At 35.9% G+C, this 26,675-nt stretch overlaps 1 protein-coding gene across 4 annotated transcripts in view; it reads left to right on the forward strand.

Annotated features, from left to right (window-relative positions):
* HBS1L (HBS1 like translational GTPase) overlaps positions 1-26,675 on the forward strand; it is a 60,332-nt gene that overhangs the window by 14,995 nt on the left and 18,662 nt on the right. For 3 of the 4 annotated variants that reach the window (XM_051792566.1, XM_051792568.1, XM_051792569.1), the window contains one exon: positions 19,660-19,768. In XM_051792566.1, the coding sequence (XP_051648526.1) occupies positions 19,660-19,768 (109 nt within the window). Of the gene's footprint in view, positions 1-11,717; positions 11,738-19,659; positions 19,769-26,675 lie in introns of those variants that run through there. The other variant, XM_051792567.1, reaches the window with a different exon arrangement.

Below are 26,675 nucleotides of genomic sequence, written 5' to 3' on the forward strand. Positions count from 1 at the left end.
CCAACCATGTCCTGGGGGCCATCAGGAAAAGCATCACCAGCCAGTCGAGGGAGGTGATTGTCCCGCTCTGCTCTGCAGTGGGGTGGCCTCGTCTTGAATATTGTGTGCAGGTTTGGGCACCACAATATAAGAAAGGTATTCAGCTCTTAGAGAGCATCCAAAGGAGGGCAACGAAGATGGTGAAGGGCCTTGAGGGGAAGCCATGTGAGGAGCAGCTGAGGTCACTTGGTCTGTTCAGCCTGGAGGAGAAGAGACTGAGGGGAGACCTCATTGAAATTACAACTTCCTTGTGAGGGGAAGAGGAGGGGCAGGCGCTGATCTCTTCTCTGTGGTGAGCCAAGGGAATGGCCTGAAGTTATGTCAGGGGAGGTTTAGGTTGGCTGCTAGAAAAATGTTCTTCATCCAGAGGGTGGTTGGGTACTGGAACAGTCTCCCCAGGGAAGTGGTCGCAGCTCCAAGTCTGACAGAGTTCAAGAAGCATTTGGACAGTGCTTTCGGGTGCGTGATGTGACTCTTGGAGATGGTCCTCTTCAGGGCTGAGGGTTGGACTTGATGAACCTTGTGGGTCCCTTCCAACTCAGCATATTCTGTGATTCTGTGATCTTGTCAATGTTTGAAGGCAATAGCTAGATGAAGATGGACATTATTTTAATATTTTGATTGGCTATTTTGAATATTTTTGTCCATAACATGAGAGAATGAAGTCTTAATATAGACTTCTCTTTTTTATCTGGTGGCATATGTTCTTGACATATGTAGCATTTCTCAGGTGTCCTTTACTTTGGTATGATTAGTGATATTCAGAGATTGTAATTTGAAACACACAGTTGTAGTAAGTTTGCTCTCACTATGGTCAAGATAAGCAAAGATTTTGTTTCATGATATGTAGCTGATATTTATGGGTTCTCTGAAAAACCTTTCTTAAAATTCACATTTCTAAAAAATATTTATGTAAAAATGTTACCCTCTTAGTCAAAAAGATCTGCATTCTCTGCATTTTCGTTTCATTTCTGCTTGTTTTTTTTCTGGCTAAGCTACAATTTCATTTCTTTTTGCCTGTGTTAGTGTTGCAGAACAAACAGATACTGGTGACTGAGCAAGGTTCTATTCCATTTCAGGCACCATTAACGGAATTGTTAACCACTTTATGACACTAAGATTTTTGATTTTAGTGATGCTTGAGCAAGAAGGAGGTCAGATGTCTGTAAATGTGCAGTTCTTGCAGGAAATAAAAACTACTGTGAACTGAGCATGTTTAGTTTTATTGTTGTTGGGGTAGCAAGGAATCTAGAGTTGAGCTGTCTTTGTGGTGGCACTGGCTATTTTGTTTTATGGTAATTTCTCAGGAATAGCACTGCAAACGGCTTTTAGAAGGCTGTTTTTATAAATATTTAATAAGAAACAAACTTCATACTAAAGAGTCAGAATTGAAAGTAAGGCACAGGAAGCTGAAAAGCCTTACTCATGATATGCCAGATAATCTAGGAATAGAGCACAAGTCTCACACCTGAGTCTAGTTTTCTAGATATTGGGCTTTACTGCTTTGTTAATAGAGAAGCAGTTAATAGAGAAGCAGGTATTTTTTCACCGGCGTGTATTTTTGATTTATATTTTTATTAATACTACATGTATTCAGGTTTTTGATGAAACTATTAATGCAGTGTGGGCAATTTCTAGAAGAAAAGGCACAAATAAAATTGAGAGGTGCTTAGCTTGCATTTTGTTAATGTTTCTTTTCATTTTGTGAAATTCTTTTTCTTGCTTCTCTTGTATAAGTATCTTCTTTCATTTTTGTTTTACACCAGTAGCAAATAAAAAAGAAAAAAATCATGCAAACATCACCACAATGTGACGAGGTAATTAGCTTTTACTTTTAACTCAGTTGAATGCAGCAGGGTTAGGTTTCGGTTCAGAATGGTGGGTGTTTCTCTTTCCATGGAGAAATACTTATTTGTCTTCTGTCTATTTATGCTGCAGATGGACACTGATAGTGGTTGCTTCCTAGTGCAAAGTGTCAGAATGCAGATTATTGTGCTTTAACAGATAACTTCTATCACTTCTGTTTTACGGTTTATGGACAAGTGAAGTTGGGAGTCTTAAATGAAAAAAACAAAACCAAACAAACTGATACTTATGGGTTTTATCTGTAGGCCTAATTCCAAAGAAATCCTGGAGGAACAAACATTCTGAAGTTTAATGACGACGTACAATATATTTTCATTAGCTTTAGAGTCCCTCAGGTTTTACTTCCAATTATCATACTAGGCTCTGATGCTTTGATTTTTGCTCATTTGAAAATACATTATTTGTAAACAGGTAGCTTAAAAGGAAATTTTTGTACCAAACTTCTCTTAGCTGTGCTAACTTTCCTGTAACTTGACAGTTCTCAAATGCCTGCTACAGTGATGAGGACCCATTGTACTTAATTGTACTCAGATATGGCATGCATTCAGTCTGTGATAAAGAAGATATGTTCTTTTCTCAATGGAAATGTTTGAATCTGACATGATATATCTTAAATCATGGAAAGTAAATGAGAATGTAAGACTTCCGTGTTTTGGGTAAGAAAAATATATACACAGACTTTGAGAAGTTACTGAATCTTGACACTGAGGTACGGTGTGGGTTTTAGAAAGGAAGTGGCTTATTTCAGGGAAAAATGTGTCACCAGCAATGAAAAGCTTTTCAAAATCCTTTGAGATATCTTTTTGAGATTCTCCTCATACACACTATACACCTACACTGGAAAAAGTGACACTCCAGGCTTTTTCTGAATTATCCTTTATGTTCCTAACACTAGTTTGGTTTACTTTTGTTAGGATGAAGTGTAAACCAATACAAAGTCAATCATTTTTGTAGTTGTCTGTATCCTATATGAAAATCGGGTGTTTTGCTTGGAAACTAAGAGAGCTTAGATAAAACTAAAAATGATTGTGTCCTTTTAGAGCTTTGGCATTCCAGAAGAATCAGAGATCCTGGGGAAGCTGTAGCTCTGCTAGTTCCTACAGTGGCCTTCTATGTCAGTCCCTCTAGGTCATGGTCAAAATCAACTACCAGTTGGTTTTCTCAGTGTCTCTAGAAGGTAAAGTGAAGCATTTACTAAGTTCTCAGATGGGATTACTGGAGTATCAGGAAGGTTGGAGTCACATTTTTTAAAAATCCTGTTAAGTCTTAAGGATGAATGAGTCCCACCTGAAGTTTGCACTTGAGTACTCAAAGCAGGGCTGTTGACAAGGCTGACACACGAGTATTTTGCAGTTGAAAAGTAATGCATTTCAGCTCTAGAAACTGGTAAGACACCTAAATGTTAGAAGTATAGGCATATCAAATCCGAAATAGTGGGAGCAAAAGGAACAGTTTAAAATACATTACTGATAAAAAGGAGTTTGAATGTTAACAGGAAATGTGTGAAAATTCAGAAATTAAATTAAAAAGGGAAAGCCAGGAAGGTGTAAAAATTCAAGCTTAAAATACAAAATTACTTCACAATGTCTGCCTATGCTAGGTGTCTTTCACTACAAATACTTCCTTCCCTAGAAAATTGGTGTTATCAATAGATACTTTGTACTGTCTTCTGGATGTGTTTCTGCAATTTTCTGTATGATTCAGTATTGTTATAAAGCATATTAGTTGCATAGTGTAGTGTATTATGGCACATAAGTATCAACAGAAATGCCACCCACCTAATGCTTGTGTGACTCTAGTTACAACTGAACTGTTTTGTTCTTGGGTGACAAAACATTACCCATTTTTCATCATCTCAGCTTCTGTGTTTGTTCATAAAGCTAGCATTTTGGTCTTCAAGAGTGGACAGTTACAAATGCATGAAGTACCAGGCTTCTCCCTTCTGTTATACTTGTGATTGAAATGGCCATTAAAATTAAAACTCATGAGCCTACTGTTAGAATCTCTATAAGAAAGTAGAAATTCATGCTTAAAATACCAAAAGCTTGGAAAACTAGGTAATGTAGTTATGGAAAATACCTGTGTCTGCAGAAGTTGTAGTGCCCTATTGGCAAAGACATGGAAGAGCTTTGGCTGGTTGTTGCTTCAGTACTTTTTCCATATTTTTACTGCATATAAAAGCTTACCCTTAGTGGAAATTTTATATCTAATTAATTCCAAAATACGAGTTGATGTTATTTTGGTTACTCCTTGTTCAAGCCCTTGTTAGCACTTTTTGTGGTTTTAGAATCACATTTTCCTATTTTTCATGTTTTCCTCTTCCCTATCGCTGACCCACATAAACAGGAAAATGACTAACTTTGCTTGTCCACTAGGCAAGATGGTGTAACTGTGTATACACCAAGTGCTATGCTTAAGTTAAAAAAAGGAGGTAAAGTGCTACTCAAAGCTATTTTTCTGATAACGTATGGAAACAAACTTACAGGGTTGTGGATGCAATCTGTGTGCCTAAGGGCGTTACTGTAAATGTGAAGTGTAGAGAAAAACATTAAGCAATGAACTCGAGTCCATTCAAGTTCCCTTCTGAAGTCATGATAGGGTGAAATGCACTGCTTCAGACTGGCATATGAAATTGTTCTGGCGTTCTGCATCTGATAAATTGTGCAAAGCTTATTTAAAACTATAGGTTATATTTTATCGTATTCAATTTTACTTCTAAACTCAGATGTGCAGCTTCTTATAAATCAGTTTGTGTCTTTGAATTATTTTGGCAATGAAGAATAGAGCCTCCAGTCTTATGTTTCACATTACATCTATATATAGGTTGTTATTTTCCAAAATAGAGGTCTCCTTTATTCAGGTTATGGTAATGTTCGGTCTCCATTTTTTCTAGACTTAATTAAACAAGTTCATCTTTGATAACACTTGAATTAGATAAATTTGGCTGTCGCCAGATGAATTAATAGGAAAATGTGGAATAAATAAGTTTTCAGAATGATAATATATATAAATATTTAAGGTGTAGATAAATAATGCAGATATTGTAAAACATGCTGCAATTCAAAAGGGAAAACTGAACTATGTATGTGAATACATTTCTTGTGCTGAAGGATGGTGCCATTTTTATAAACTTTTCCTGATTTTTTAATGCAGAACAAATAATTTTTTAAAATGTATTTTGTGCTTCTCAAATGTGTGCTGCTGTGTATGTCAAGTGGCTTACTTATACCTTGCTTACTTCAGCTTGGCCAGTGTCTACACTTTTCCTTGCAGTGGTTTCCCTGGTAAATACAGTTAGAGCTTAATTCTAGGATTTTGTATCAATTAGCTACGGAAAGCCCTACTGTCAGCTTAATCATCAAATTAGTGGTAGATTCACTAAATCCCTAGTAATATCCATTGTTGGTGGTAGCATCCATAATGTGTTCCTTAGGGAATTATGTCTTTCTGGTATATAATCTATTGTAACTAAGTGTTCACACAAACAGTGTGATGCACAGTGGTGGTCCTGGAAAACTGTCTGTGGCTTTTCAGATAGCTTAAAATTTGTCTCTAAAATTGTAGTAATAGTTGCGTGAACTTGTTTTCAGATGGTTTTCTTGGTGTGGTTTTTTTTTTTCCTGCTAGTATGTTGTTTTTAATACTGTGGCAGTTCTGGACTGCAGATAACCTAAAGTAGGTTTGATCAGCGTACTGCATTGATGCAACTTGAGTTTGTTTTGCAAGTTAGATTCAGAGATCTTTAGCAGTTTCTCACCTAACATTCAAATATTCTTTGTCTCTAAATGTGTTGCCACTAGGATATTTAAATAAGAAAGAATGCTAAAGCTTTTCTATATCTTTGCATTTTTAGTAACTGTTACTTCCTCTTAATTTTTGCCTTTCCTCAAATGTACTGTATTTATGAACAGGACAAGATGACAGAGTTGCAAACTAATTCTGTTTATTTAGGAAATGAACCTTCCATTAGAATTAAAGGAAGCACTAAAAGTAGATGTTGAAGGAAGCCTGTTGCTATTACAGTGAAGAAAACCAGAAAATTTCACAAGAATGAACTAGAATAAAATTATGTGACAGGAAAGTATGCCTTAGTAGTTTCAAATGGCTCGATCTACCAGTTTCTATCTCAATCTGTGCTTTGAGAATATGGTCATCCTCTCCTATAGATGTATTTAGTTATTGCTTGTCTTTTGCTAAAGATAGCTGCTGTTGAGTAGGTTTGTGTGTGATTTATTGAACTATCATCTGTGTAGCACTGAGAACAAAACTGAGATTGCAGTCTTTCTTTCCAAATGGCAGGAGTTGCTCGAGTTTGGGAGGTGCATGCAGAAAAAGATCCTTTACAGCACAGGAATATCTGGAAAGTCTGTCAGCAAGAGCTGATAGTGGTGATGTAGCTAATTATATCAGAAAAACTGAGCTTCGAATGCCAGTATTAAGGTAGAATTAAATGCTGGTTCATTAGAATACTTATGACCAGTCAAGGTCTCTTCCCACAGAGAGCAGTCGCATGTGGATAACACATCTTCATGTACCCCGTTGTTAAGGACATAGTACCAAAAACTAGTAGATAAGAATGTGACTGAACTTGGAGCCTCATTTCCCTTTGTTTTTCTTCTGATGTTCTCCCATGAGTGGAAAATAGCATTAAGGAGGGGAGTAAGACTGGATGATGATGGGAATATGTTCTGATTTTAAGTGGTATCTATTATAAAAAATAGGGAGAGCACCTTGCTAAATAATAGGACATTGTAAAGTGTAATTTTTAGTATTGAATTATAGGTTGTGAGCATATTGTAGAAACACTTGATGGTGCACCTACAACCTTTGGTTTCATGCTGTAAGAACACTGAAAACAAAATTCAGCTAGAAGGAGGAAATCTTAAGTGTTTTCTCCTGGTGTTATATTTTTAAAATTGAATGCCTCCAACGTACTTTAACTGTCCCATCTACCTAGAAATAATTTATAAATCTAATTTTTTTAAAACTATCTTAGACTGATATAAGAAAAAGTGTTAAAACTTTAATTAGCATTTCTGAAATTTCTATTGAAGAACTGTGATATTGAAGAACAGTTACTTATTTTTTTTTATACCAACTTCATATTTTGTTGTTGAGAAATAACGCAAAATTGAACTAATGGCGTAAGACATTAGTCTGAAATCTTGGAACAGTTAAGGAGGGGAAGAGCAGGTTTATCAGTATTAGTGTCTAATTTGGAGGAAAAAACAGAAGGAAAAACAGCACCTTGTTAATTATTTTGCTTGGTTTTGTTAATTGTCTATGTTTTGCTTCATTATTTTACATTCAGTCCTAGTAAAACAAGTACTATAAAAGGTGTATGTTCACTCAGCATATTTCCTTTGACCAAATTGTGCGAAATGTTTAACTTAATTTACATGTACAAAGAACAATGTATTTTTAATGCCTTTTGTTTCCAGTTTGTCCTTTTAGCATTTATTCTTTCTGATTGGTAAGAATCTGAACCTTTAACATTTTTCTCTTCAGAGTAATTGTTCAGGTGGCTCTTAAATGCATGTATTTAACTGTTAAAGGTTCACAGTTTTTTAAAATAAACTCAGTTATGTATCATTTAGCTTTTTACAAGGTTATACATTTTCAGTACCTGCTTCAGTTTTGGTTATTAAGAGACTAGTTGGAATACCAAAAGAGGTAGGATTTTCAAATTAACAGTACCTTTGAGCTATTCTGTGTTGTAAAACTATAAATACCATCTCTCCTACTCTATCCTCCATCTTTGATTACAGCTCTGGTTTTTAGGGGCTTATTATCTCCTGGGTCTGGGAGTTCTTCTGTACTGGGACTCGTCACCTGTCAGAGGTACTTTTTCCATCATTCAGCTGTCTTATTAGTTCATGTGAGCTGTTTTCTTTACAAATTTTATTTACAGTAGTTAGCTGCTTATCTTACATATAGTCTTTATGGGCACACCTACAAATACTTGCTCTGAAGAAAATTCCCGTTGTCTTGGGGGCACATGGGCAGACCCTGTTCTGATTGATTGCCTTAAAAAGTGAGAGCATCTATTAAATGTAACATGGTAGTTCCTATTTCACTTCTTATTCTTGTTCCTTTTGAAGTTGGGTTTTTTGTTTTTTTTTTTTTCCTTCCAGAGTAAAAGGTGTTGCGCTGTCTTGCATAAAACACAATTTTTTCTGCAAAACAGGCAAGCTTGTTAGAATGTTAGTCTTGTGTCTTACTGGTTTCATTCTCATTGGAGCCTGCCTTCCAGCATCATTTCCATTCTGGGTAATGGTCTTTTTCCTTGTCATTTTCCTCAATTTATTAAAATTGCTCAAGATCAAGAAACACAAACACTAAACATTGTTCTGTGACTGTTTGGGAAATGACTGTGTCTAATTTATTTGGTCAAAATAATAATATCTTTTAATGATTTTTATTTTGAGATTTGAAATTGCCCACTTGTTATCACTGTATTAGAGTGTTTTTTTGTCAGCAATGGGTTTTTTGTTTGTGTTCTTTTATGTAATTGTAGTTTTCAGTATGGAGAGTTGTAATACTCTTTGGTATGTTGCTTTTATACTATGAATATTTAGAGTCTTATTTATGTTTCAGAAGAAAAAGTTCTATAACTTTATTCATCTTTGTACCTTAGTATCTTTTTCTTCAGTAGCCGTTTTCTGCCTTAATGAAAGCAGTGCAGTGTCCTGAAATGACGCTTTTTGAGTTCCAATCTCTGCTGTGGCTATGGACTGTAGAATTTAACTGGCATTGAAGTATTTCTAGCACAAATGCAAGCTAGATCTTTGAGTTCTCTATATGAGCAAATAGTGAACACAAAGATGGTTGGTTTTGAGCTGAGGCTCACACCTAAAGCTGATTAGTAGTCTATAGTGAAGTGCTTTTTAATTGGAAGGTTGTGGCTTGTCTAAGTGCAAAGAAAAAAAAAGCTCTCAAAAAATGTCAAAAGTCTGAACATTTACTGTGGTGTGAATCATATACATATCATCCAGTTTCTGTCAGTTATAGTGAGGACTTTGTTTTAGTACTTAGTTTTACTAGATCCCAGAGAAGTGCCCTAACTTGGTAAAATGTCTCCATCTCTGTTGAGTAGGAGATGGTGAGCATGGCAAGGATGATCAAGAAGTCAGTTTTATAGCAACCAAAGTAAAACCCCTTGAACTGTTCCACAGCATGTGTTTCCATCTTTCTGGTTCCATTTCTGTTGGCAGTCCCATACTACCATTCCTTCTGTCTTTAATGAAATTGTAATAAATACTGTAATTTCCTTTCATCTTCATTATAGGTAAAGCTTTCAAAATGGGAATATTTGGCTGACTTTTTGTAAAATATGTAAGTAGAGTATGTCTATTTTTTTGTCTTCTTAAGGGAAAACCCCCACAAACTAAAAGGGAACATTTCTGAGGATTTGCTATTTAATTACCATATCCTTGCAAGCAGAAATGCAAAAGTCAATTCAGTTAGTGAGTACTTGTACTCATGAATTCAATTTACAGTAAGTGAGGGGTGTTTGTGTATATCTAGTATTATCAGTAATTGCTGTACTGCTGGACCTTCTTTTTTTTTTCTTTCTTTTAAACCATACTCAATCTGATGAATACATTTGATTCTTTAAAATCACATCTTACATAAGCCCCTGAGCTGCTTTTTTCAACAGCTGATATATGATTAGGTTTTTGGTGCTCTGAAGCCACAAATCTTCCACTGAAATGCGGCTTATGCTGTGACATTGCAATTTTCACTGAAATGCCCCTGAAACCATGGAAGGGCATTGAGTGGATCTATTTTTCTTATACAGGACTAGCTTTGCAGAGAACCAGAAAAAGTGGATGCATGGACAAGTGAAGACTTTCAAAGTTGACTGAATTTTAAGACAAAAATTGATTAATTCTCCCACAGCTATGTCAGCTCTCTGGCCTAATCAGAAACTAGTATGATTGTAATGTCACCAGCAGAGTGGGAGAGTTGGGAATTCAGAGAACCTAAATTTGAATTAAATAAAGTTTTAGCTAGTCTTACCTAGAAGTTCTCACTACACTAAAATTTTGTAAAATACACTTTTCTGGGACTTAAAAATGCTAAAAATATTTGCGGCTTCAACATTCTTAATCATATGTGATTAATAAATACATTTTTTTCTTCTACACCTTTAAAAGGCCACCTTGTTAAGTTTCTGGAGAAAATTTGCAGAATGGTTATGGAAAAGTTAAACAAATGCAAGATGATTTTACTATTTAAATACTGTCAGTTTGATATGTTTTTCATATTCACAGTTCTTATATTTAAACTTCTGTTTCATACTGAAGTGATTTTGGTGCATAAATAGAAGTCGTAGATCAGGAAAGCTTTCTTTTGTAAAATGCCTTGTGCTCCTCAATACAGTCAACGGGAATGTAATTGTGTCAACGTGTAAAAGGCATGATGTTGTTTCTGAATTACTTGGATGATGTGCAGGCAAATAGCACCATCCTCTGGCATTAGAGCTTTAGTTAAGAATTCGACCTGAAATTGCTGTCTGTTATTTTTGGAAATTCGATATAATTTTAATAGAATGTACATATTGTACTTTCAGTTTTACATACTCATTTTGGGCCAAGTTTTTAACAGAAATTCTGGTAATTTGCATGGACTCTGTATTCTGGTCAATTAAATGACTGGGTAAAGGGGATATCTTTTTAGGGTTATCTTCCCCATTGTGCTGACTCTGCTTTTTACCTGACCATTTATGGTAGGAAGTTGCACTTCAGAAATATCAGACCGAGCTTTTTCTAAATCTCAGTGAAAGAAAATTCACAGTCATTTAAGAAAAATTCGTTGAGTTAGGAAACACAACCAACGACCTATGGTTGTGTATGTGGCGGAGAGTAAAGGTGCTGTAACAGAACAACTGCAAAAGTGTAATAAAATTTTACAGGAGGTTTTACCTTCAGTTATGGATTTAGAAGGGGTATTGTTGGCATTGCTAGAGTGCGAAGCAATACACCTCCCACAATAAGGTTTCAGTAGTTACAGGATGAGTTGTGCTGAGTTAAATTGTGTGAGGGACTGGATTTTAGTCCATTTAACTATGAGCAGTAGCGTGAGAAATACCACAGGGACATTGTTTTGAAAAACTTTGATGGATGAGAAAGTCACTGTTTTGATTGTTGTGAATTCCTATTGGACCTTTAAGCATTTACGTATTAGAAACATCGAAAGGAGACAGCTGATGTTTGGGTAATCTCTAGAAGAAAACAGTCACCACCCCTCCAGTCTGTCTTTCTGTACAGCAGGTCTCCGATCTTTTACATGGGAGGTGGTGGTTTAGTGAAACTGGAAATCTTGAGAGTTTTACTATAGTGACAGTGCCTTTCTTTCCTCTAGTAGATTAACTGTGAATGTAAACCAGACCAATTATCTGTTTCTGGAAAGACCGATGGTCTACATACAGAACTGGTCTATGCATCCCTTTGTTGTCGTGCGTTGCTTAAACATAATTTCATAAAAACATACATGCCCTATTAAGCGTCCAAATATTGAGAGATGCGAATTTAAGTTGTGAAAACACTGAAGGCTCACAGTTGCAATAGAGATCAGCACAACCTTTTTATATAAAAATTTATATTATATGTATATATACACTGTTCTATGAAACACTGGGTTTCTGTGGCAGCACTAGATATTCTAAATTAAATGTACACCATTCAGTGGAACAATTGCAGTACGGAGTCACAGAGAAAAAGTAGCTTTTGACAGGTGAAATTAATTTTGTGCTACTTGCAGGTTTGACTGCGTAATTTGAATAAGTCCTGATGGCCAGAAAATGTCCATTAGAAGGTGTTTGTTTCAGGTAAGAAGACCAAGAGCACACAACAGTAACTGAGTGCTGTATTCTGTATCATTCGTCTTCAGGTAGGGACAAAGTATTGATGGCAAGAGACATGGTGAGGCTCCAGAAATGTTTCAGGCAGGAAGAAAATGTGTTGCCTTGTTATAACACATTCCACCCCATCCACTTCAGCCTGATCGAATGTCAGTATCTGTGTCCTTCTTACCCTCTAACTTATTAAGTCATGTTCAAGTTTTTTTTTATTGAATTCCTGTTTGTGTCTTAAACACAATATTTCACCATGTCATTCCAAATTTGTTATTGCAGTTCCACTTTCTCTACTTTGTAATTTTAAACTCCTTATCTAGCCATTCCCAGTTTCCTACCTATTTTCCAATCATTAGCCATTATTATTTTCCATGTTTGCTCTTTTCCAGTTGTAATTTGCATTCGCTTTCAGTTCTGATCTTCTTTTGTTTCCTTTGTTCATGTTTAGCTCTGCATGTAACTTTTCACTGAGTATGTGGCCTCTTACTTTCTCCCTCTCTTTACATGCAGTATTTTCCCAGGTTAGGTTGTTCACTAGTATTGTCTTTTTTTTTTTTTTATTGTCATTGTAGCTCTCATTGCAACTTCTCTGCTTTATTGATTTTCATTCTTGAAATCCTTGTGTGTCCTTGATAGTCTGTGTGTCTTGCTGCTTGCCAATGCTCACCATATGGTTGTTTTTCTTCTCTTGCACCCCAGTTTTGTTTATTTTTGTGATTTATCCAAGGCAAATTTATACCAGTTTGTTTATGTGGAAGGAAACTATGGAGACGACAGGAGTGGCAGAATTTTCACTCAGGTGATGCAATCGTGTCCAGCCTGGACAAAATTAGTCACAGTAGCTACATATTGAAGGTTGATGAAGTATTTCTGGGATTTAGATTTTAAAACTTCAGCTGTAAGAGTGTGTGCAAACTTTTCTAAGGCCAAATTGAGTGGGTTTTCAGAATGTGAAAAGATCACTTGAAGGATTTCATTTATGCAAATAACTTTCTTTAGGTGGCATTTTCGATAATTTGCTGTCTTTTATCTTCCAATTTCCCTGTTCTCCCTGTCTAGCAGGAAAATAAGGCCCCAGGCAGGAACCTCACTTGAACAAATTGTTTTTTGGACTAGAGATTTCAACTTACTGAAAGTTGCAAGCATTGAAAGTAAAGCCAGAGAAGTGAGAAGTGCCAGCTGGGTCTAACAGGCGAGGCTGCCAGGCCCTTCTGACTGTGCCTGCTGCACATCCAGTTGTTGCAGCTGCATGTAGTGAAGCAAACTGTTTCTGGAACTTCAGTCTTGGGGAAGCAAGTTGTGCTGTTGGTGTTTTGTGGGTCACAGGAAAGTGGCCCATGATGGAGATACTCAGGAATATCACCACCTGTTGTGTCCTTCCCTCCTGCTGTATCAAACCTTAGGAACAAAACAAAAAATTCTTTTAGTTAGGTGCAAGTAGACATTTTTATTTTCAGCATTTTTCAGTGCAAATGCCTACTGCCAATTTCATGGGAAAAAAAAAAAGTCATATTCACCATCTGAAACTTCGCAGAGAAGGTAATAGTTATAACAACAAGACAAAGTTACCTGGAAAGCCCCTGACTGTGGTTTCTATTAGGAAATAACCTTTCTTTTAAAAAGAAAAAGTTCAGTGTTCTTGTTTGGAGAATTGTTTTCAGTAGTATCAGTATAATGGCCGTGGCTCATCACTAAGGGGTGACTTAGCAAGTTGCCTTTTCTGTTATTTTGGACTGTTGCATTATTTTCATAAGTGCTGTGGATATTCAGTAGCATCCATTTGTATATCGTGGTTCATAGTAGTATAATGTCATACATTTTCCTAAAAATGGATATTTTGAACCAGTATACTTTAAATACTGAAGTTTGCATATGGAAGGAATTCTGTGTTGAAGTTCTCACACATGCAGCAGGCTTTGTCTCTGCTGTTACATCCAAAGAAATTTAATTGATGGGCTACAGGGATGATGCACGGCAAGTTATATGCAGGCAGAATGTTTTAAAGGTTAGCAAACTGTAAACTTAGGAAATCTGGGATGTTCTAAGTTCCCTAGTCTCTTATGTACTGGTAGTGCGTAGTTGAGAGTCCTGGACTTATAATATTCTTGGCACTGTGATGTGATGATAATACTAATACCCAGTACCACTGCCACTGATGACCCACTGTGCTGCATCCCAGTGCAAACTTAACTAAACTGCAAGTTGCCACTATATTTTGTATATTTTGTGGAATTCAGGAGTATCAAATGATTTAGTTGAATTATAAAACCAAAATATATTCTTTTCAGTAGCATATCTCTCTAACGGGACAAATTTCAATATTATCTCATGTTATTTTTTCCAGTGTGCTGTGTAATTTAAAGAGAAAAAAAAATTTACTGTTTTTAAGGCAAATTAAAAGTTTTAATGAAAGGCTAGAAACTGATGAGTTTTATGACATAAATAGAAGAATGTAAACAATTTGAAATTTTTCAGGTGGCTTGTTACATGATGGATGTGTTAGATGTTAATATAAACCCAGATGTATGTGGGCAAACAGGTGATACCTACTTCTGAGCGTGAAATTTTGTGTTGTCAGGCAGGCACCTACATCTGGTTGACTCACTCATGTGAGTCCATATTTGAAATATTTTCACAATTGTAGGGCCTTAAAATTAGTTTAAAATAATAGTGCAGCATATAGGAAGGGGAGTATGATCTTGAGAGGAGCCTCAGCTATTAACTCTGCTTTTCAGACAGAAACTATGTCTTCTGTTGTTCCACTCAATAGTTGGACTGCCAGTACTGCATACAAAAAATATTTTTTTTTTTAAACAGCGAGTCATTAAACATACTTGGAACAAGCTCATGACATGGTGCACAAAACCAGTACAAAACAAGTGCACTGTCTGTTTTCTTTTATACAGTTGGTGGCTGTTGCTGTATAATCAGTAGACAGAGGTGTTAAGTGGCTTGCTTGTGGTTATATAGAAAGTCTGTAGCAGAGGAAGGGATGCAAACCATATCTTCTAGATTAGAAAGCATGGTATTACATGTATTTTTTTTTCATGGCAGTGCTGGTTTAGGCAGCATTAGGAGAACCTGCTTAAGTAAGTGTAGTTCTGTTTATTAAGTATCAGTAGAATCTAGGTTCCTCAGCCCCATTCAAAATATGGCTTTAGGTGTGCATACCACTTTTGAAAACCAGAAGAATAATATAAACCAAGTAAAAATGTCAAAAGCATGTAAATGACTTAAAGCTTTAAAGAGAAACTAACTGGCATCTGGTCATAGCTAATAAGAACATAATTCCCTTGAAGGTTTGATCCTTTGCCATTGCTGATACACCCCTAGTAGTTGTTTTATGAGTAGGCATGAATTTATTTAAATGGGATTGCCGTCTGAAAAAGCATGGACTGGAGACATGCCTGACTTGTTGACATTCGTCCTTGCTTTTCAAGCTCAATTCAGGCACATGAAAAATTCTGGTTCATCTTAGCAGAAACAGGCTGCTCTGTGCAGTGGTGTAGTTGAATTTCGAGTTTCAGTGCCAATTTACAGTTTGATGAGGGGAAGACAAGTTGGGAGCAGAAGCCTCTGTGTATGGGAATTGAAAACTATGACGTTTTCGTTCTGTTGTGGAAAGGTATGGTCATCTGAACAAAGCTAGTGTGGATTTAAATACCCAGTGTTTGCATGCATTTCTCCAAGTATGCTAATATCCCTGTTTCATCTGGTACAACATGTCTTTCTTGAGATAGTGGCTGTTTAAACAGACTTCTATTTTTATTCATCTTTAAACTACCTGGGAACAGACTAGACCATCAGTCAACACTTTCATGTACTGAAACCTTCCATACCTCCAACAGAATTAGAGAAAAGATCAGTTTCTATCTTCAGATTACTTCCAATGTTAAGTATATATATGAACAAAACTGAAAAAAGAATGTATCAAGCTAGTTATGTTTGATAAAGTAGCCATAGCAATCTTTTGATTTGTTTGTATAGATCTTTTACAGGTACTCCTTACAACTGACTTTACCAAAGAAATCCAAAGGGACTTGCTTACAGTAAAGGAAGGTGGCTGAGTATATCTAGATACTTTGCTCTTCTAGCTTGAACATCCAGGGAGACTCTTAATTTTTAAAGACTGTCCCTATGTTTTACTTCCTTCCTCCATATCTGTGTATCTGTATCCTTTTATCAGCCTGCAGATACTTTATTGTGCCACCAGATTTTGGGGTTGTACTTTTAATAATTTTGAAGTTACAGCAAGTGTCATTAGTAATACTTTTTGACTAAGTCAAAAGGCTGTTAAGTCAGAAGACCAACTGGCAGTCATAGGAGAGGTAAAAACAAAGAATAATAGAAGAGAGCTTTGTCAGGGTGCTGCACTCCAGTTGTATTGGAGTAATGGCACTGCAGGTCTGTCTGTTCCCTTAGTGTTAGGCTTATCCTAATTTAATACTGTGACAAGGTTCATCAGTGCATATTTTGTTTTGTAATAGTGTTTGACTTGTGGCTGCAGTACGATTTAGTCTAGGTACTCTGATGTCAGTGCAGTCTGTCTGTCTGAAAGCTGCTTTGCTTAAAATAGACTAGAAGTTTGGGGTTTTAAACATTCTGAATTGTGAGAACTATCATGCTGACAAGCCTTTTTTACATTTCTATAATTTATAAATATATCCTATGTGTTTTCATGGAAGGAAACTTTTAAAATTTTCATAATGTTAAGTTAGTGAATTGCCTGGATTTTTATGACATATCCTCTTCAGTTAAATCTCTTGCTCTGCAATTTGACACCATGCATTTACTTGTAGGGTCCACACATATATTTACTTTTTGCAATACTAGAGTAGCGAAATGTACCAAGGAGGCACTGGGGCTTCTTTTGGAGTTTACAAAGATGTATCTGTCTTCATTTTAATTTTACGTGTACTCTTGATTTAGGTAATATATTGCCATTGAATTACTTAGGAATGTGTTTGAGAATGTCCAAATGGCAGTAGGCATGAAGAACTTTTATGAAGCCCTTCTTGGCAAAAATTTAACCCATGTTTTCCTTTCCCTTCAAAGGTTAATTTTCCTCAGAGTTGCTTTTGTCCTAATCAGATTGAGATTACTGCTTCTACACTTTTTCTGGGTTTGTAGTGCACTTCACTTGCCATAGGATACCCTGCTTGTTGATTAAGAAGTGTTTTAAGAATTATATCAGCTTTGTGCATTGACTTCCTTTTAGTTCCAAGGTGCAACTTAAGGATCTGCATGCAATTTTTTAAGTGCCAAATAGCTTTTGCTTTGCCTGCTAAAACAGATAAGAATTTATCATACAGTTTTCTCCGGTTCCCTATAGATTAGATAGTAAAGTATATTCATTTCTCAGCCTCCTGTCCTTTGTAATGAAGCCCATAATTATTAATCTTTAATGGCGCCTGTAGTGCATAAAATAAAGACTTGGTCTTTATCTCAAATGTGCAGCTTGATTTTTCTGTACTTGGTTATAAAAACATTGAAATCAGAAAATTGTATTTGACGCTCCTATCAGTAGTGTTGCTAATAATTCTTACCTTGTCTTTGCATCTGTTTGAATGTCCATTATAGGATTATCTTATTATGGTTTGGTTTATCTTTATATGATCCCAGTCTGCTTCCTCATTCCACCTGTGCTTTAGTATTTAATTAATTGATTAATTATCATTGTTATCGTTACTTATAAAACTGAATAAAACACCCACCCATACTGTCAGTGTCAATGGACAATTATTTTACTTTGTCTTACTCTTTGTAACTTTAGTTTTGTATCTTCTTTTGACTAAATTCTAGTTTTAAGTTTATTTTCTGTGTCAAATACTCCATTAGTGGAATGTATTTTGTCTCCGTGTACAGTTTAACTTTGGGTCAGTAATAAACAGTCCAACATTAATTGTACAGAGTGAAGCTTAATTTTGAAATCGATTAGAGAAGATGTATTTTGTAAAACTTTTGATTTTTGGATCAACAGATTACAGGTTATTTTGACATAATATGAATTGTTATTTTGGTTTCTTTCAACTGATCTCATTTCAATTTAGTTGTGTTTTTTGTAATTATTAGTTCCTTGCAGCCAGATCTCAAACATGGTATTTTTTGAGAAATAACTGTAATTCAGCTTTCAAATGAGAAGTAAAGCTTTCATGTTTACCTGTTAACTTAAAGTGACTTGCTTGAAAATTGTTAGAATTGAAGAGGAAAAAACCATACCAAGTTGGCAACAAGAGTAATGTAATTTTTACTGTGATTGAAGTGTTTAACTACTTATTAAAAGAATCCTATACGTGATCTATTTAGCAGCTTGAAGATGAAACAAAATCTTTGTGCTTAACTAGTAGTCCCTGTCCAGTGAAAATTTGATATTCTGAATATTAATATTTGTTTTTCAGTTACATAATTTGTGATTCTTATAAGTCATGCTTTGTGCTGTTGCCTTTATTTCTCTTACTTTTGTTCCTTATTTACGGTGTAATTTGTATGGACCTGTTAATAAAACACATAGATTACTTCTTTCAGAGATCTGCAGGTGGCATATAAATATCAGCAGATAAGAGAAATGAGGGAGATGAAGACCAAGTCATCAGATAAATAAAAATGTCTCCTCCATCTGTAGTGTGATTGTTTTGAAAAAGTTGCACAAGATCTTTTTTTGTTTGCTGTTGTAGATGTTCGTGGGATTCTGTTTCCTTACCTGAAATCTTCAGCAGCTTTGACTGCAACTTTTTATGTAACCTGCAAACTTGTATGATTTTGTGGTTTAAAGGTGTAGCTGTCATACATAAAAATGCAGTAAAGAGTTAACCTAAATGAGTAGAACCAAATGACTCTAAACAGTTCATCCTAATATAGTATATCTAAAATATAGTATCAGGAGTAACTTGATATTCACTTGGCTCTTGAGTATCTGAACTGGTCTACTACTGGAAGAGTAGTGTCATTTTTCTAGTTTTCAGATACATCTGTAGTTGAAGCTTGTTTAAAACTTGCTTCTGAATTCAGGTTATTGTGTTGCTTTCTCATGTATGTAACATTCTTCAGACAAGGTGCAGCTGCTGTCACTCACACTGTAAAGCTGAAAGTCTTTTTCTTGAAGGAAGAAGGGATCCTAACATATTAAAGAGGGAATTGTGGAAAGAAAGGACCTAGTTTACTTCTTTTACATAAACAACTCCTCTGCAGAGTAAATATTTTTTTTTTACAGCTTGATAAGAAACTAATAGCACTGTAGTGCTATTAGTTGTGAAACTGTAGTTTCACAAAATTAAGAATGAACCTTACTGTAATTGTGTTTTCATTTACGTTATGGTAAAAGTTAATACCTTAAAGTAATTAAGTTACTTGATTCTTGTAATTATTTCTAAATAACTTTTAAATTAGCTAGCTTTGGAGTATTGCTTCTTTTCTTCAATGTAATTCAGTACAAGGCAAGTCAGTTTCTAGGTTTCAGGGAAGGCCTTGTAGCCCACACATGGCTGAGATAGACATATTTTCTGTTTTACAATAGCCTTCAGGCTTAACAATGTTAAGGCAAAAGAAAAACTATAAATAAGAATTAACCTAATCATCTAGTGAGCAGCTGCAAAGTATTTTTTCATCCTCATATTGCATGAAATGCTTCTGGCACCCTGCAGAACTGCTGTGAGTAAAGCTCTTGAATGGTGTGTCACGTGAATGCTTGGAGATAGAGATGAGATTTTCACAATGGATATAACTGTAGATAATTTTGAATAATTATTTAATATATGTAAGTAAGACACTGAAATGTGAGAGTTGATCATGAAAGACTACTGTCTTTGGTTTGGAGAGAAGTAATGTGAGTTGTTAAACTTTATAAACACCTGTTAGTTGCAACCTTAAGTTCAAACTTCCTTTTTGTCTGTTACTAGGGAAAACGAGGGATTCCGAATCAGCCAGAATGGAATCTGAAATTGTGCCAAAAATTACCAAAATGACAGTATCTGGAAAGAAACAGTCTATGGGATTTGAAGTTCCATGGTAAGCCAAGCCCTCATACATCAAGGTACATCAGTAGCTCTTCTTTCAGACTGATGCACCTGTAGCAAGTTTTCTTCTTTCTTTTTTTTCTATTTTTCACAGCAGTTTTAGTGTCACTCTCCAGAACTAACCATCTCAGCTTCTTGTTTGACTCAGAATTACTTTCAGAAGATGGTACCTCACGTTTTGAGTTTAACAAATCCTTTCACTATGAATAGTGCATAGAGATATCAGGTAGTCAGATTATTTAAACATCCGCTTCATAGAATACTGAACTTTCTTGGGGCTCGTTTATTTTAAATTTAGTTCTCTAAGTGGAATTATGAAATCAATAAATCTTAACTGTAATTGCTTGTTCTTCAAAGGAAGTAGTACATTTAAGAATAGTTAATGGGGAAAACAATCACTTTTGGCTAAACTTTGCCTTCCTCTGCAGCTTTTATTAACTTTAACAGGTGTCCAGGGTACAACTGTTGTGGCGATCAGTCCTACTTATGCTATAGCTAAATTAGAGTGGTTGAACAGTAGTTCTAATTTTGTCCTGAGTTGGAACTGTTGGGGAGGATGTCTCATGAGAGCATGAAAACAGACATCTGGATCTACAACAGTAGCCAGCAGTGAACAGTTAAAGAAATATATAAGGACATGGCATGTTTGTTGGGAATACAGTTCATGAAATATCATCACGTGGAACATTCTGTGGCTCCCCACAATTTTTATTTATTTTTTGGTTTAGTCTGTTTCTAGTAAGAATGGTTAATGTATTTTTCTTACTTTGGTGTCATTATTCTGTTTTTGAACCCAGTCTTACAATAACCACCTAATTTCTGGCAAGAAATTCTGTAGTTCCTCCTGGGGTCAAAAAATTCTCAACTGTGTTAACATCCCAACCTCATCCCACAGGGTTTGTATTTCTGATCTGGAAAGCATTTTTGAGAGTAAGAGGGTAGCATGGTTTTTATTTTACAGTATCTTGTAAATGTTTGATAACTTGAGTGGAAAGCAAGCAGTTTCATCTACTTAAACACATTTAATGTCAGATGTGAAAATGATGTCATTATTCCCTTTATGCTGCTAAATGTCATTGGTAAAAGACATCACTTTCATTCAGCTCCTTAGAAGGAATAAACTCCAAATGAAAAATTTCTGAGACTTTCAAAATCTTTCTATACTGTTTGAAATTTGCAGTATATTAAAGAGAGCATATTTTTTTCCCCTTGCTGTCTACTAATTAGTGCTCTGGGTTTGACAACTGGTCTTCATAATGAGATTCCTATTAATGTCATGACACCTTCATCTCTTGTGTTTCTACTGAACTTCTTAGAAGTTGGAGTTTTTCATGGGGACTTTAGTAAATTAATTTGAATAGAAGTTTATAAAAAGAAAGGAATATTAAGTGAATGAAAAAGATCTTTCAATTAGTGTTAAGTAGTGGTGATTGATTATTTTTTTTTTAGCTATAATAATGACTATTTAAAATGTTCATTTATAAAAAACAGCAAATATAGACTTTTGTATCTCTGATACTTATTAAGCACCTGTGCATGCTCTACAGGGAAAGGGGAGGTAAGAAGAATGCTTCTTAATCTGTAGACTCAAGTAATTCATGGATAGGCTAGTGATGACTTGATCTCTGAGGAAAGTTGGTTGGCTCCAACATGGTTCTCAGCCATTCTGCTTCTCTTCAGGGACCCTAAAGTAGTTTGTATTGTAATTGCTTCCAGTTTAGTAGCATACTATTTTTTGTGACAGAGAAGAATTAAGCCTTCAGGACCTGTGGGTAAATCCTTTAGATAAATCCTTAATATTGCTGTTGTGAGACCCCCACCTGGAGTATTGCATCCAGCTCTGGCGTTTTCAGCACAGGAAAGACATGGAACTGTTGGAGTGGGCCCAGAAGAGGGTCACCAAGATGATTAGAGGGATGGAGCACCTCTCCTATCAAGACAGACTGAGAGAGATGGGTTTGTTCAGCCTGTAGAAGAGAAGGTTTCGGGGTGATGCTGCAGCCTTCCAGTATCTAAAGGGGGTCTAAAAGATGGGGACAGACTTCAGGAGGGCCTGTTGTGATAGAACAAGGGAGAATGTTTGTAAACTAAAGGAGGATTGGTTTAGATTAGATATAAGGAAGTTTTTTACAATGAAGGTGTTAAAGCGCTGGAACAGGTTGCCCAAAGAGGTGGTGGATGTCTCACCCTGGAAACATTCAAAGTCAGACTGGACCAGGCTCTGAGCAACTTGATCTAGTTGAAAATGTCTCTGTTCATTGCAGGGGGCTTGGGCTAGATGACCTTTAAAGGCCCCTTCCAAACCAAACTATTTTGTCATTCCATGATTGTGAAGATGTTTTTTAATTCACCTCACTTATTCAGTGGTACTGCTGAAATACTAATCAAACCCAAACCTTTTTGCTGTAGGAATGGGATATACATTAGCCATTTAGCCTTAAGTGGGAGGAATAGGTAAGAAGTGAAATGATTTGTAAAAGAGCATGAGATTTGGAGCATGGCCAATAAATAAATGTGGAAGAAGGCACATTTTAAATAGTAAAGTTACCTGCATGTCCAAAGAGCCCTTCTTCAAGGAGCCTGTGATGGCTTCCTTTTTAATTTGTCCTACAGGCCACTGTGGAGGCTCTGCCAAGGCACTAGAACCTTGACGTTGCATGCATCTGTTTTTAAACTTGAAAAACAAAGCAAAACATGAACCCCCACCTCAAGTTTCAGAGTTGGATTTTTTCTTCCGCAGTTATCTTCTGGATTATTGGCAGCATAAGGGCAACTTGTCAGGGAACAGAATGAATCTCTGCTTATTAACACCTAAGAACGTTTTGACTCCTCTCACACCTTTTTTATGTTACTGTTTCATTGATAAATTTACTGCAGAGTGTTTAAAATAATGCAGATTTTTAAGTACATGGTTTATATCACTGACCAAAAGCACGGGTATAAATTACTCATAGCAGTTTGGATTCTAAAACATCTCTCACTGTGCCCCCTACTTTCATCTCAGATATTTTTATGGTGCTGGTGCAGACACCATTAGAAGGTGATTGTATAGTATGTATAAACTAGGGTTTTTTTGTCACCTTCTATGGAATCTTAAAGGTATTTTATGGACCATGCTTTTAAAACCAATGGCCTTGCATTAGAGGGAGTAACCATTATTTATCTATTCAGTCTTTATGATTCAGTCTTGTTATGAAATATATGACCTTACAATAATAAATGAATCTTACTTTAAATGGGTGGATTATTAGAAGTCATGAATTGCTTTGAGCATTGATTGCCTTTGTTGCTTGGTATTCTTAGTGAGGATGTCTACAAAAAATGGAGTTAGCTGACAAACTGATGCTCTAGCAAAACTATTTACTGGGCTTTTTCTTCCTGTTAAGTTAGGAAGGAAGCCAGGAAAAGTCGTGACCAAAAAAGGGTGACTGTTTTAACTAACCTGACCAATATTTTGTAATTAATAATTTTGAAAGGGGAAATAAATATAGAGATTTCTGTAATGACTGTAAGTACTCCGAAAGAGTCGGTTGTGTAAAAATAAATCACCAAGCATCCAGACTAAAAGATTGAAAATAATGTTTAAAAGCAAAATTCTGAAGAGTTAATCTTCAGCAAATAAACTTTCAGGTTCTTCTTTGAAGAATCTCTCATTTGTGTGAATGTCTTCTAGCATGTCTTATAATAACATAGGTTGTATTATTTAATTTTCCTCAGACAACAGTGATGTACTCATAACATTGTACTCAGTTTACTCCTATGGTCCTGTTGGCAAAACAGCATAGGAAGTTTCTGGCCTGGTGGTTTTAATTTTGATGAAAAGTTGGTCTTTGCCAGGCTTTTGTATGTCTGCTGATTTCCAAAAGAGGTGTGGTAATCTCTTTTGACATTTGTGCCTGAATTGCTGGTGGTCAGGCTTTCTTGAGTACATGACCTTAGTGCACATACAAGGTTCATAATCTGTCCTTTCAAAGAAGTTGAGTTGCATAATCAGTGGCTCCACGTTATCAGCTAGCTGTGGTGTGGCAGACAGGAACAGATGTTGGCAAACTGGGACTGCTTTTGATAGTTCCATCAAGTTCTCAAACAAAGATGCAAGCAATTGGTTAGGAAATGGTCTTCCTCCAGTATAAATTTTTCTTGATATGGTAGTTCATTATGTCTCAGACCAAGTTGGAACTTAGCTGCCTGTAGTAGTGACACACTAGGTTCTGTCTTCTGACAAAAATTTTCAATTCAATAATTTTGAAAAAACTCAGGTGAAAAGGCTTGCTGAAAAGCATTTTCAGTGTAATTCATTTTTTTCCCACTTACTGTCAGAGATAAAGCTCCTTAACATTTTTCTGAGCTGTTATCAAGTTTTCAGTAAACTGCTCATCTGGTTGCCATGCGGCATAACTAACTGTCAGGGTCCCACTGTTGCATTTCTCTTCATGTACTTCCATGAGACTGGAATTGTACATTTCATCTGCCCACCTACCTATTTAGCTACCTAGCAATAAACTTACTCTCCCTTTCCCTGATACCAGTCATCAAAAAAGCTTAATTATCTTGTTAGAGGTGCTCTGTAAGTATCTGTTCATTCTGATGTTTACTCTCTGAAATGGCAAGTCTTGGTTTATCATGGCACAAGTTGTTTGCAGGTTTCCAAAACATGATAATATCTGAAATCTGTAAAACTAAATGGAGCAGTATACTGACTTCAAATACTGCACCCTTGAAAAAATACTAGGGCCTAATGATGGCTGGAGTCACGTTGCGCTCATTATTTTGTTTGTATCTAGCACTTTTTCTTTGCACCACCCAAAATGAAAGCTATTTGGCAGCCTTAAGCAGTGGTAGTTGCAATAAAAGCTACTTAGAAGTGAGAGAGTACTGTCTGTATGATGATTTTTTCAGGTGCTGTAATTAGTTTGAATTCTGCCACTCAAAATCCATCCTCTTTTTGGGAATGCTTAGTGACATAGACTTTATCCTGCAAGAAGATCTTAGCATGTGGGATTAGACAGAGTCATTACCTAGCTTAACAAAATAAAATTTAGAAGCTTACAAATAACCTGTGTCTGAAAATACATTCTTGTCTTTTAATAGGCTGATGTGACAATCTTTGAATATATTTTGGAAAGCTATAGAAAAACATGAGAGATATGTTTTGGGGTCACATTACTTACAGTTTCATCTAAGTAACTGCCTTTTAAATTTTTTTCACTTTCGAAAATTTGGTTTGGGAAGAAATGCAGACATTGAAAAGGAGAGAAAATTATTGCCAACTGTGAAGGCTGCTTTGATGTGATTTCTTATGCAAATACTTTTCTCCAGAACTTCAAATATTGGACTTTCAAGGAAGAAAACTTGATAGCAATGTAAAATACTGTATTTGCATTACACTGTGACCTTTGCATATTGGCACTAGTCCTAGTACTTCAGTGTGAACATGCTAGATGTTATGCTGAGACTGAACTGAAGTTTGCCTGAAAAAAGGGAAGAAGATGGAAGAGAGTCTTAACCTTGATGAAAGTCGTCTAATGCAAATGAATTGTAAATATATGAGACTCTCTTAAATGATTCAAACAAAAATGATTTGGTGTACTTTACATCACTCAGATGATTTTAAATACCTTCTTAAAGTATATAGAAAACTTTGTTACCACAGTTCTCTGCACAATTACCCTCTATCAACTTGATTAGTTTCAGTCAATTTTTATGAAGTAAAATTTCCATGAAGAGTCATTGGAGAAAATAATTGTTTTGCCATTCCAAGTAGATTTTCAGCTAGAACTTAATCTACTATATAAGGACTCTTTAAAAAATAGAGCCTTCTGTTCAGCCTTATAGAAATGCACTTAAATTTTCCAGTAAAAGAAAGCATAAATAATTGTAGTGAGTTTTTTTTCTGTGGAATAATTCCTGTATAATTAGCTTTCTTCATAGCCACATCTAAAGCAATGATGACCAACTAGTTTTTTGGTTTAGAGAATCAAGAATAACCTTTTATGAAGGTTATTCAGCTTGTCAAGATGCAGTGTTACCAACTGGAGCTATACTTGGTGATACAGAACAGCCAGCTTTGTAGTGCAAATTCTAGAATGTCATGCTTGTATGACCTAAGGCAGTAGTTTGATATAAACTTGTCCTTCTCCTCTAAGTAGTTTAGAATATTTTGATAGGGTAAGTTCTTTTGAATAAACCTTATGAATTGTCTATCCATTATGCAGAAGCACAGGTACCATCAGTACCCCTGCAACCAGCATGGCTGGTGCAAACCAGGCTGTTTGCTTAGCTAATTTGAAAAGCATGCCTCTGTATCCAGCCTTGAGACAAGACCCTGACCTTGGGTTTTGGAACTATAGCCAAAAAAATGAAAAAGGTGTCAAAATCAATCAGTCTGCTGTAGTACTGATAACATAGGCGGGTTCTGAAACTGGGGGAAAAAGGAAGACCCATAAAATGTCCCATGTTACTTAGTGCTATAGTGAGAAGCCAAGTTTGCATTTGATCTGAACATTAACAATGTTTAGATCAAACTCTGGAACAGCTTTGTTCAGTAGACTAACATACTTAGATTGTATTGTTCCATGACATAAATATAATGGAAAGGGACAAATACAATGCAAATACTCCTACACAGGCAGAAACTGAGAAGCAATGTCAAATAAAAGCAGAGATGTCACAATGTGGAATTCTAAAGTACCAAACAAAATTTGGCTTACAGAGGTTGAAAAGATTAAAACTGGGAAGTTAATTGTGGTGTGTAAACGGAAAGCAGAGAGCGAAAATTTCACTGTGGATGTGGAAATACTTGAGTCTGAACATGAACCTGTTCGGAGAAAGCAGCCTGCAGCATGATGGTACTGAACTGGAAGGGATTTCCAGTTTTCCAGGGGAAGAAGCCTCTTCCC

This window comes from Manacus candei, unplaced genomic scaffold (genome assembly GCF_025592945.1).
Source record: "Manacus candei isolate 608988 ecotype Guabito, Panama unplaced genomic scaffold, ASM2559294v1 h1tg000034l, whole genome shotgun sequence".
Classification (NCBI taxonomy): domain Eukaryota; kingdom Metazoa; phylum Chordata; class Aves; order Passeriformes; family Pipridae; genus Manacus; species Manacus candei.